The 12,446-nt window shown below is 37.3% G+C and overlaps 1 protein-coding gene across 6 annotated transcripts in view; it reads right to left on the reverse strand.

The window, feature by feature from the left end:
* The window catches only part of STAT4 (signal transducer and activator of transcription 4), a 92,050-nt gene that overhangs the window by 18,372 nt on the left and 61,232 nt on the right, over positions 1-12,446 (reverse strand). For 5 of the 6 annotated variants that reach the window (XM_030326005.1, XM_030326007.1, XM_030326004.1 and 2 more), the window contains exons 8-14: positions 11,869-12,020; positions 9,901-10,059; positions 9,089-9,181; positions 6,093-6,152; positions 5,766-5,783; positions 5,585-5,678; positions 3,532-3,576 (exon numbers count right to left, since the gene is read on the reverse strand). In XM_030326005.1, the coding sequence (XP_030181865.1) occupies positions 3,532-3,576; positions 5,585-5,678; positions 5,766-5,783; positions 6,093-6,152; positions 9,089-9,181; positions 9,901-10,059; positions 11,869-12,020 (621 nt within the window). The remainder of the gene's footprint in view (positions 1-3,531; positions 3,577-5,584; positions 5,679-5,765; positions 5,784-6,092; positions 6,153-9,088; positions 9,182-9,900; positions 10,060-11,868; positions 12,021-12,446) is intronic. The other variant, XM_030326006.1, reaches the window with a different exon arrangement.

Here is a 12,446-nt window from a genome sequence, read left to right on the forward strand (position 1 = left end):
ACCTCTTTGGTCCTTTTGGGATGGTATGGGTTTAATGCAACTTCTTCCCTTCACCCAGTCCTGTAGCCAGGATCCCTGTACAACCAGACCGATCACCTCTTTTTGGATAATGTGAGTCAAAGAGGCATGGGGGTGCTAGGGAGGTCTGGAGTGGTGCCCCTGGGGAAACTATCATTCATGACATCTTGGTCTGTTCTCAATCATTTAGTAATCATTCAGTCCAAGTTCTGACAACCACAAAAGCAGAACTGAGGGGCCCCTGTGTGCCCCGTGTGTGTGTGTGTGTGTGTGTGTGTGTGTGTGTATGCACGTGTGCCTATCAGACAGGGGGTGGGGACATGTGGGGTGGTAGTAGGAACCCGAGATATGTGATCCTATAAGAAGGGCACACACACATGGTGCTTTGAGGTTTCAGGGACGTGGGGCCAGAGAGGGATGTGCTCAGGGGCCCTAGAAAAGGAACATCTGCAGCCGAGCACTTTGGCAGTGGGCAGAGAAGGATAAGGATCAGCAGTTCGTCCTGTCAGGTACCATCTTTACAGTCATTTCTCCACTTGTGTAAATACCTGTTCTTTACAAAGGGGCAGCCTGGAGGGCTGATCAGGAAGAGCCATAGCAGACATCTATCGCACAGCACAGCACATCACAGTTGATTCTCACACATACCATGTCATTTGGTCCTCTTAACAACCCTCTAAGTGCAGATCAACATGATGCCCATTTTACAGATTAGGAATTGGGAGTTAGTGAGGGTAAGTGGCTTGAGCCAGGTCAGTTGCCTATAGGGGGCAGACCCCAACATGGTGCTATTTCCATCCCCCCACTGATGCACGTTAAACATAAGGGAGAGGTCAAAAACAACATTTTCTGAGAAAGAATTCTTTTAAATTTCTTCTAAACTTTATAAGGATTCTGGCTGAGGTAGCTACGTGATTTCTGCGTGGGTGGGTACAGTGAGAACAGTAACAGCAGCGGCTGGAGTAGAGAAAGGATGAGATGCTCCTCACACACCTGCAAAGACCTCCCTTCTTGGAATCCCAGCAAACGGAGGGAACATGATGAGGCAAGGGGCAGGAGGAGGACAAAGATCAGTGCCAAGCGATAATGCTTCTCCCAGGGCAGATCTTCCGATCCCAGAGGCAGCATTGCCTAGTGGCCAAGAGCATGGATATGGGAGCCATGCTTTGAATCTTGGCCTGACCGTTCTGTGCCTCAGTTTCCCTAACTAAAATAAGTACACTAATAGCATCTGCTTCATAGCACTGTTGCAAGAATTACATAAATCAATGTCAGTGAAGCTCTTAGTGCCCAGTATATAGTAAATGCCACAGGAGGATTTGTTAAATAAGTTCTTATCGGGCTGTGAACTCCTGCTGCAGGTGCTCACAGATAAGGAACAACTACTATTTGAAATTTGAAAATGAGGTATCATATCCTACCTTCCTGTTTTCCTGACATTTTGATTACTACAATCTTTGGCCCTATGACTTTATGAACTCCATTTTATCACTAGATCTTCCCCAGGCTCTTTCCTGACTTCCTTTGATCACTCCTACTGCCTGGCCAACCCCTTGGGTTTTTTTTTTTGTTTTCTTTTTGGCCCAACTTTCTGAGCCCACTTTGTATATTTTGCGACTTCTCAGTTATTCCTGTAGTACATAAAACAACTTTCAGGTCTATGGTTTATTTTAAATGTACCTAGGAGTCATATTACAATTCCATCAACAGGGGGAGCTCAAGGAATAGCTTAAATCAAATTTTCTTGCTCTAGCAAACTTAGGGGGAAAAAAGGAAGAATACAATCATTCTGACACAACAGTACGATTTTGTTATTAATCCAAAAATAAGAGGAAATACATTCGATGTAATATAAGTAGACAGTGTTAATAAGACATTGCTTGGTTATCATACGGTAGTAGATGATATACTTAGATTTCTTCTCTAAGGAAACCGGAGTAAAGATTTTGATTTTACATTTATAAAGATGACAACGTATTGGAGAGTTGACTATTTAGATTTATTTCCATTTGATCTGTTTTACTTAAGAAAAGTTAAGAAGCATTGTGTTTCGTCTATTCACACTTAGCAAGTACTATTCAAGGATGTTATGCTGCTTGAAGTGTTTGCAGCTTGGTCCAGAATTCCAGTGAGATGTGTGAAATAGATTTTTATTTATAATGTGCTAATGTGGTCAGAACAATAACTCTACTTTCCGGTTTACCAGACTATCCTTAAACTCAAAAGCTCTGCTCCTGTGATATCTGGGTGGTAGAGACCCGTTTGCAGCTCTGGCTTAAGACAAGGCTTACCCTGGGAGGAAGACTTAGTTCATCTTTGGTGTGGCTGTAATATTTGGCAAATGCTCTCTAAGCCATTAAGAGAATGAAGGATTTTTGGAAGAGAAAACGTAGTGTATTAAACCTGTTGTGGTCAATCATTGTGGTTTTGCGGGGAGAGCTAGATTGATTGCAGTTGAAAGCTGGATTTTATAAAGTGCTTTTTCCTTTCAAATAATTCAAAGAGATTTCTCATAGAAGCTGTGACTGACTGTAAAGCCAGGAGATTGAATCCATATCAACCACACCAGAGATAAGCCTCACTATTTTACAACTGCATTGTGTAGATGATCTTGCATATGCAGCATCTCTGAACAGAGAGCGTTGGGCATTATACCCTGATCTGTAAGAGGAAAAAATTTTCTCTATCAGATCATTTGCCAAAGGTCACATTTTCAGTCACTGTCAGAATACTTTCAAACCCAGGCTTTCTAATTCCAAATATGTTTTAGTTTTAGTATATTTAGTCCTAGCATCTAGTCCAACAAAACAGATGATCCCCAAGGCCACTTCCAACCCAGGATTTGCCCACTCTGTCATTTACTGACTAAAATGTAAACACTGGAATGGCATCAGTTTGTTCTGTCAATCAATTTCATCCAGTGGAACACAAGCCTGAAGTAAAAAGGCAAGGTAACTGATACCATAAAGTAACAGGGCTGTTTTTCATGTCTGATTTTCATATAATATGTCATGAAGTTTGAGACTTAACTCTTATCTGTGGAAAATGAGTGATTTTAAGATGTTTTATAATAAGGGAGAACTGACTAAAGACATTACAGCACACCTGTGAAATGCAATTCAGTGCAGGCACTTTAAGTGATGTTCTCTAGCAGTATTTCAGGTTATGGAAAGCTGTTCACCTTAAATTGTTATGTGGGAAAAAAGCAGGTTATGAAACAATGTGTACATATATTGTAAAGTAATATATACATAGATAAAGGTCTAGAATGATGTGAACCAAAATGTTAAGTTTTTCTTTTAAAAGGGTATTATTATATGCAATTTCTATTTTCTCCTCTTTAAGACAAAATTTCTTAGACTGTTTGCACTTATCCAGCTTTACGTTTGTAACCAGAGAAACATGAATTTGACTTTACATAAAATTATAAAGGGCAGTTTAAAAGCTTTGTAAAAATAAGATATTATAGAGTTATTTCCTAAAAATAATTATCTTGTAGAAATCATTTTGTACCTCATTTCCTTTGCTTCCAGCACTGGACTTCATTTCCTTTGGTTGCTTTGCAAAAAAGGAATAACAGCATTATCAATTAAATATCGAGTCGGTCATACCTATTGGAGTGATTTTCTGGGCCACAATTCTGCTTTCTAGAACAGTAACCCAGATGTCTTCTAATTACAGAAACCTGACACAGGTACCCAGATTCAACAGAAAGAAGCTGACGGTTTCATCTCATGGGATGTCACTTTAGAAACTTTCACTAAGGGACGTGAGGAAGTTGGCATACTGTTAAGACTATGATTTTCAGCCCACGTTTTAGAAAAAGGAAATCATGCTGGGATGTTTTAAAATCTATTCAGCACTCCTTTGTACCTGGAAAGCATCACCTGAGCTAAGCTGCAATGGTTCTCAATCCCTGTGAAACCAACACAGAGGATTGGGGAAACAAACAATGGGAGGTACTATGCCACAGGACACAGCAAGCTACTACATGGCGTTAGAGACTCAGGGACACAGAAATGTTCATGATATAGATGACTTCATTTTTTGAAAGGCAGACAACAGTTTACACACTGCCTACAGTCTGATCTCACTTAAAAAGTACATATACAAAAGTTAGAAAAGAATGAAAACGAAAGTAAAGATGTAATAGTGCTATAAGGTAGTGAGATTACAGATGATTTTTAATTTTTTCATTTTTGCCTCTCTGGTTTTCTACATTTAGTTTTGTATTAAAAAGCAACTAGAAGTTATTATGCGGGGCGCCTGGGTGGCTCGGTTGGGTGAATGTCTGACTTCGGCTTAGGTCATGATCTCACAGTTAGTGAATTCGAGTTCCGCATTGGGCTCGCTGCTGTGGACGCAGAACGCTTTTCGGATCCTCTGTTCCCCTCACTCTGCCCCTTCCCAGCCTCAAAAATAAAGTTTTTTTTTTTTAAGTTATTATGCAAAAGGTAATATATATAAAAACGCTTTGTAACTAGAAGAGCACCTTAAAAAGTAAGATTTTATTTTATGTGTTATCCCTCCTGGAGTAAAGACCTAACCACTTTTTGGTATGTTCCTTGTCCTTTCCACATGACATTTTTTAAGAGATAGACATCTCTAAGTTAAGGTCTCTTACAGCTTTATTTATTAGCAAACATTGTCCATTATTGAAAATTTCTTAAGAATACGAAATGAACCTATGTGAAAAGAGTATTAGTTATAAGGATGTATAATACATAACTCCTCCTTACATTTTGTTTATTTATCAGTCTCACACTGGAGGGATTCAGTGAAAAAGAAATGTACCCTTCAATACTACAGACCAAACAAAAACAAAATTAAAAACAAAAGCAAGCATACATTTGTATATGCAGATATCTATTAACCTAAATTTCATCTTTTAGAAATTAGACCCTTTGAAGCCCACTTAGTGGTGCCCCAACATTCGGGTGAGGTCCTTTCTAAGTGCTAATCATGAGTATCATGCATCTGGCAAGAAAAGCAGTAGAGTCTTTGGGAATCTAAGAACTATACAAAGAATTAGAAAGAAAGCAGGAAGAGAACTCTAGGTTAAGAGGAAGTGGTATGAACAAGAAGCAGCAGGTTAAGGCTGGGTCAGAAGCTTTCTAGACATGCCAAGGCAAACTCTGTGCAACCGCCAGACCCAGGAACATCCTACCTGCCCACAAGCTACTCTAAAAATGAAAGCACCTTCGGCCAGACATGTTGTTGCTGGATATCATTTCTTGGGGACATTTAAAAAATGAAACCAGGAATTCCTATCCATTACAAGACCGATTATGTCTGTTATTATTTCCAAAATATATTGACCAATTGCTGTATATACTTAGGTACTATTCTCACCATTTTTGAGAACTTGGACTTCTGAGTTAAGTTACTGTGGTCTTTCTAACATTTTTAATTCTTCAATAATGGCATGTTTTATTTCTCAATGTGGCCCTTAATCTCACATAAGAAATGCCAGAAACCAAAATATATTTAATTATAAGGCCTATTCTTAAGGATGTGTCTGATTTGGGAGGGGGAGTAGCTTGTGTAATTTTACTGTTGAACTCACCAAATGTCGAAATTCTACTGAGAGACTCCCGTTAGAAGATTCTTCAATGGACATCGCTTTGACATGAGTTCCACAAAGAACAAATCTTCGATTGCTAGACAGAAAATCTTAGCTATTTACATGGTCTCAGGTAAAATACATTTATGGGACCATCAAAAAATATATAAAATAAATTTCTTACCTTAGAGTTGAAACATTCCTGTAAAACCAAGAAGATTCCTTAAAATGAGCTATTTTATGGATCTAGTAAAAACTTTCTTTGATACTTTAGAGAGTAGTATAATATAGTCATAAATTTTCATTTCAAGACTTTATAGTAAAATTTTTTAAAGAAATCTTCATTGGAGTTCTATGAAATGTTTGAACTTCAAAGTCAAATATTTGAAGTACATTGATATGTAATGTTAGAGAAATATATTTAAAAGTTTGAAATAATTCTATAGAATGAGGAAAGTTCTTTTTACAAAGTCTCACATTTTCATGTTTCAAAATGAAATTAGAAACTTACTTGTCAATAGATGCTTTCACCTTTACCTGATAGTTCAGTTCTGGCAATTTTATTAGTAGTCTGGAAAGACACATAAACAAGAATCAGAGCCAAAAATTAAAAGTGCTAAGAGCCTTTTTATATTTAAATATATAAATATATTTATGTCCTATACACATAAATTGAATTTAGGTTATCTTCAGTTATATGTTAGTGTGATTCATGGTTGAATCACTATATTGTACATCTGAAACTAATATAACACTGTAGGTTAACTATACTGGAATTAAAATAAAGTAAAAATAAATAAAAATAAAAATGTACAATTCCTCTTTAGTTTGTCATGTTACTAATATGACACCAGCCATTTCCTATCGTATTGACAAACATTTGTGAAGTACTTCCATATTGCTTTAGTTGATATATGTTGGATAATACATTGGCTAGGTCAGAAAAATAGCTATATATTTTGGCTAAAGCTCAAATTTGGGCTAAGTGTATAAATATAAGAAAAACATTCAAGTGTATCAATATGGCTCCATTTTATTCTCATATCATAAAAAAATTGTAAGCTTGGTAAAACTAAAATGTTTTGATGATAACTGTTTTATGGCAAAAAGTCTGAGAAAGACCAGGCCTCTGGGATCTGAAAAATTCCAATTCAAATGTATTTGCAATCTTTAAGTACACTATGTAAGTCCCAGCAAAAATGTTCATAACTTAAAAATATTTAATTCCAAACAAGTGATTAAAGATCAGAGTAAGAATTCCTTTAATTTCTTCTTCTGGTGTCAGATCCTTTATTCTTTTGCTTTTCCCAATCGTTTGAGTCATAACCTCTAATATACTCTCTCTGTGGGTTCAGTCGATTTCCGAGATATTAATCCAATCACTCACTCACTCATCCCAATCATGCACTCATCCCAAAACTCATTCATTCACTCAGCATGTATTGAGCTCCTCATGTATGGCCAGGACAGCCCTAGAAGTGTGGACGTAGCTACACATAAAGGGAAGAGGTCCAGCTAAATATAATAGATGGAATATGGAAAATGGAAATAAGCAACTGATTGGCATTAGAGAAATATAATCATAGATGATAGACAGCTCAAACAAAAGTGTGGGTAGAATGTGACAAAGGCTCCTTAAAAATCCTGCATGAAGCACAGGTTTGGTGTTAGGGTTTGGAATATGATAAGCGTGTAGTTGTTAGTAGTGAAGGGTGAGGAGGTCATATGAAATAGGGCAGCAAGTTTTCCCTCTCTGCCTTCCTATCATACTTCAGGAAGGATCTGATTCACTGTGAGATGCTGATGACTAAAGGGAATCCCATGTCACTGCTCCTTTTGAAATAGGAGGCTGGAATTCTTTGGGAGGGAGGGGTTTTAGGGAAAAAGTTTGAATATTAGTAAAGGATCATCTATCAAGACAGTGAAGAACAGGGTACAGAGAAGGATAGGGAACCAACAGTCAGGTGGAAGAGGAAAGCAGGAACGCTGCTTTCAAATCAGGGACTAATGGTCTAGGCTCCTGGCAATCAGTTCAAACAACATGTAAGGTGATGCCCATTCAGGGAGCTTCTTCCACTCTGAACTCTTGGCTGAGAACATTCCCTAATCATCTCCCTTTTTGTCCCAGAGAGCATCTTAGACTTACCATTTCATCTCTGGGGGTATCTCAAGGAAAAGTAGGATGTCCACCACCCCTCTATCCTATTTCCCTTTAGTGTTACTGTCTTCTGGGTTATAGAAATATAGGGATGAAGAATGAATGAACAACTTTTGAAAATCATGAAATTTTGAAAGGGAACCTGGCCTCTGCCTTTTGTTCTTGGTTCTTAAGTCTTACTACAAAATTCACACAAAGGAAATGATTAAGAATTTCAAGTCAGGTATTTAAAATGCAAACTGAAGAAAAATGCCTTCCCTTTAAAAATGGAGTTCTGAGGTGATGGATGTTAACTAAACTTATTGTAGTAATCATTTTGCAACTTATGTAAGACAAGTCGTTACACTGTACATCTTAAACTTCTATAGCGTATGTCAGTTACATCTCAATAGATTTGAAATGAATAAAAAAATAAAATAAAATAAAATAAAATAAAATAAAATAAAATAAAGTAAAAAAATAAAGTTCCAATAGTGATGTGTGATCAGGGACCCTATTGTGGGGCCCTAAATCACTATCTACCATGGCATCATTACCTCTCGTATGGTAGTCAGAGGTGACTTAGTGATTAGGAATTTAAAGCTTGGGGGCCTTGGAGATTGATGCATGATGAAAATCTTTGAAAGTTTGAGTTCAAATTCATTATTTTAAGTGTCACTACGGAAAATGATACGTCTTGGTTTCTCATGCTAATGGAAAGGATCAAATGCACAGACAAAGCAGCAATAACACAAAAGTCATATGTCTTTAAATCAGGTACATGGTAAGGATGTATTGAAAATTACAGCATTATGAGTTTTTGTGGAAAATCCTATAAGCTAGCTGCTGGGCAATCACAGGGGAAGAACATACCATCATATTTCATGGGTAAGATATTCAAAGCCTTTCATATTCTGTCCCCAATCTACTCAAGTCTACCTCTCCCTATTTCACATGCTTACAAAACAGACCCAGAAAGTCATTATTTCTGTCGTCTCGCTCTCCTACAATCCCACTCTCCTTCCTGTCTCTGCTCTTCCTGCAAGGTCCTTCCTCATAGGGACCACAAGGCTTTGCTAGCCTCTACCAAGTCAGCCTTTTCAGCCATTAATCCCAAGATGCCCGACGTTGGAATTCCATACTGTCATGATAATACCCTTCAGGCTTTCATCTTTATTGTCATATTCTTTACAAGCAGGGCCCTCATATTAACATTTCTGAGGGTATCTACCAAAGCTCAGTGTTGGGCATGCAGGAAGTGCTTAATAAAGAAGAGTTGAATGAAAGGCACTATAAGAGAAATGAGTTGTAATTAACGCAGTGGCTGAGGCTCCACAAACAAATGAAATGATAGAGCACATTCTGCCTACCTTAGCTTTACAGTGAACTGAATGAGAGTTTTAAGTACCATCGGTCTCTGAGGGTGGGTTGGCATGCATGGCTGTCGTTCAACCACAAATGAGCTAGATTAAAAGGAAATAAAGCACGTCTTGAAAACATTGAAAATATTGACAGGCTGAAAACCACAGAGAAACAGGATGCTGTCCTCTTAAAAGATCCAAATTTTCTACACTTAGAAGACATTCAAATGTCCATTAAGTTCAAATCTTTCCAAAGATTTCTCATAAATAGTTACCAGGAGATGGAAAAAATGCCTAAAGATTGTCCCTAAATAACAATGGTAAATAATTCTTAATTGTTATACTTGAGTCAAGAATAAAAGTCTATTTTTATCATACTAAACATAAAGGAAAAGTTAATTTCATGCCATCTTTGAACTGGATATTAGAATTTCTGGGTATTAGAATTTTTTTTTTTTAGATGAGGTAATACACATAAACATGGTCTCTACCCTTCATTTCTTGGATATATACTTAAGAAGAAATCATTGAAATCTTGTTTTCTAAAATGTGAAAAATGAACTTCAGCTGGATGATGTGCTTGGCTCATGGAAAATTGAGTCAGTTCTTGGGAGAAATGCTGAATACATAGTGAAGAGCAGAAAGGCTTCTGGAACTCTCTGTAGCTTTATTCCCTTTACCCTGAGGCTCACTGTTTAACACTTGCCTACCCACCCCACCCCACCCATCACCTTAACACTAAAACCCCAGCCAGGGTGTCCTTACAACCCCACAAGACTGAGGCTTCCATGAGGCATTTAAATGGATAATACTTTCCTTACTTCTTAAAAAGGTTGTAGATCAAGAAGGTGACTCTTTCTAGCAGATGGGCTCTTTGCATGGGGATGGGATCCCCTTCATATGTCATTTTAGTCGACTGCTCCTCTAATTTCTCCAATTGCCTTCTGAGTTGGAACAGACTTTCTGCCAACAGTGTAAAGCTATTGAACAACAAATGAAAATCAGCAGATAGTTTTCCCATTTAACAAGCTACCGTTTTAACTATTAAACACATTAGCAAATAATAAATTATTAAATAATTATTCAATTAATACAATCATTTACTTAATTCCATTACAAGTTAGTGACAGTTCTGTATGTTTATTTCCCAAATTAGTTTTTCCTCTAAGATGTATGATGCATGGGAAACATTTTCAACGTTTTCTCATTTTTACCTATAGCTATAGACATCATTTACAAAATTTTGTCAACATCTGGAATCAAATCCCTTTTAATTTTTTTGTTTACAAGTCTGTTAAACATATATATGTTAAGGATATGGTACTCACTAACGGGTAGAGAAAGAGCAAATTTAAAACACAGCAAGCTACTACATGATATGAAGAGTGTTATGCATAAGAATACTAAAGAAAAAAGACAGTATGAAATGAACTGCCTTCCCCACTCCAGTATGTATTTTTCAAATCCTAAGTATTAGCCAAAAATTATCAGTGTATCTGTCTGGAGAAGGTACATGCTTAGAGTTTTACTCACTATGTGGCGACCTCACCTCAGAAATGGAGGTGGGCTCTTGGGCCTGAAGTTTAAGAAAGAGAGAGGCTGAAATGGACACTGAAGGGACTGTCCACTCCCAAGGAGGCAGGATATCTGGACAGACTTGCTAAGTCTTTCTGGCCCTGACAGCAGCTCTTTCTACTTAGAAGTTTATTCCCCACATAGTGCTGTGAAAAGATCTGTCAACCCCCCACAGAATTTGGTGTAAGCACGCTTATCTGCTAAATTCTTGATGGCTTCCTTTGTTGTTTATCTTGTTTTCAAAACAAGGGATTACAGTGAGGTTAGGGAATTAAAGCATCTCCCCAAAGAAAATCAGTATGTTTTAAAAAGAGCCCAATTCCTTACTCTTCTTGACAAGCAGGCCTGGTGGGGTGGAGCTTTTAGTGCAAGTGGCCCCAGTTATGCCATATCTCCCTTGTATTGCTCTGTACCCTTTGAAAGCAATTTTAGATTTCAACTGAACATTTTCCTTCTTTTTCATTATTTTTTCTAAGTGCTCATTCGATCAGATAATTTTATTTGGCACTGATGAAGAAGAAAGCCCTATCCACATTTTTTTTTTCCAATACAAAGGATATCTGTATATGATAGCCTATGTGTATACGGTAGGGGATGCCCTGTTATATTAGCCATTTGAGATATTTCATTTAAATACAAAAATAAATCACTTTGTTGAACACACAAAACTAACGTTGAACACTGACTTCTTAAGATATACATTTAAAAACTAAGATATCTTTTTTTAAGCTTTTGAAGTTAGTGCTTCTTATGTCCTTATAGAAAGTTACATTTATTGCAGGTTTCAAAAATTCACTTGAGTCTTTTAAGATTAATATATTAGATGAGAAAAAGTAGGCATTTCTGATGCATTCTATAGACTTCTATAGATGCTTTGTTTTTGCCCCAAAGGAATAAAATTAAAAACACATAGGGGCGCCTGGGTGGCTCAGTAGGTTAAGCATCCAACTTTGGCTCAGGTCATGATCTTGAGGTCTGTCAGTTCAAGCCCCGCGTTGGGCTCTGTGCTGACAGCTCCGAGCCTGGAGCCTGCTTCAGATTCTGTGTCTCCCTCTCTCTCTGCCTCTCCCCAGCTTGCATTCTGTCTGTCTGTCTGTCTCTCTCTCAAAAATAAATAAACATTAAAAAAAACACATATACATCTCTGGCTGAGCTACACTGAAGGTTTGTACTTCCTGTGGTTTTCACTAGAAACTAAAGTCAATTCGTTTTACCAGTTTTGAAGCTGGTCGAGCCCATTGTGGAGCGGTCCTCCAATGCAGGCGATCTGCTGGCGCCTCTTCCAGTCCTGCAGCTCTTCCATCAGCATGCTGTTCATTAACAAGTCCGTTTCATTGACTATTTGTGTCATTTTACTGAGGGCTTCCTAAAAACAAAGGTGACTACTGAAAAGATTTTCAGGAGACACAACCAAAGTCACTTATAATTCAACCTGTAAAACAATTTGTCTGACCTGGAAGATATAGGCTTGGTTACAATTCTCACTACATACTTTATGAAATACTACCTTATAGTTATCATAGCACTGCCTTTTCAAACTATTAAATTATCACAAATAACATCACAAAGAAAGAAGCATGACCACAGTTAGCAATCTCATAATGTAATATCATTTAGTGTAAATATATTGAGTTTGTACCTCCTGTGACAATATTGAATCTTCTAGTCATACAGCCATTTCTCCATTATTTAAAAAGACACAGATTAAATTTATATTCTTATAAATATGTTTATTCATTTATTTTTAAATGCAATGACTAAAATTGGAGTCTTTCTGTATTAGTTTTTATTA

This window comes from Lynx canadensis, chromosome C1 (genome assembly GCF_007474595.2).
Source record: "Lynx canadensis isolate LIC74 chromosome C1, mLynCan4.pri.v2, whole genome shotgun sequence".
Taxonomy (NCBI): domain Eukaryota; kingdom Metazoa; phylum Chordata; class Mammalia; order Carnivora; family Felidae; genus Lynx; species Lynx canadensis.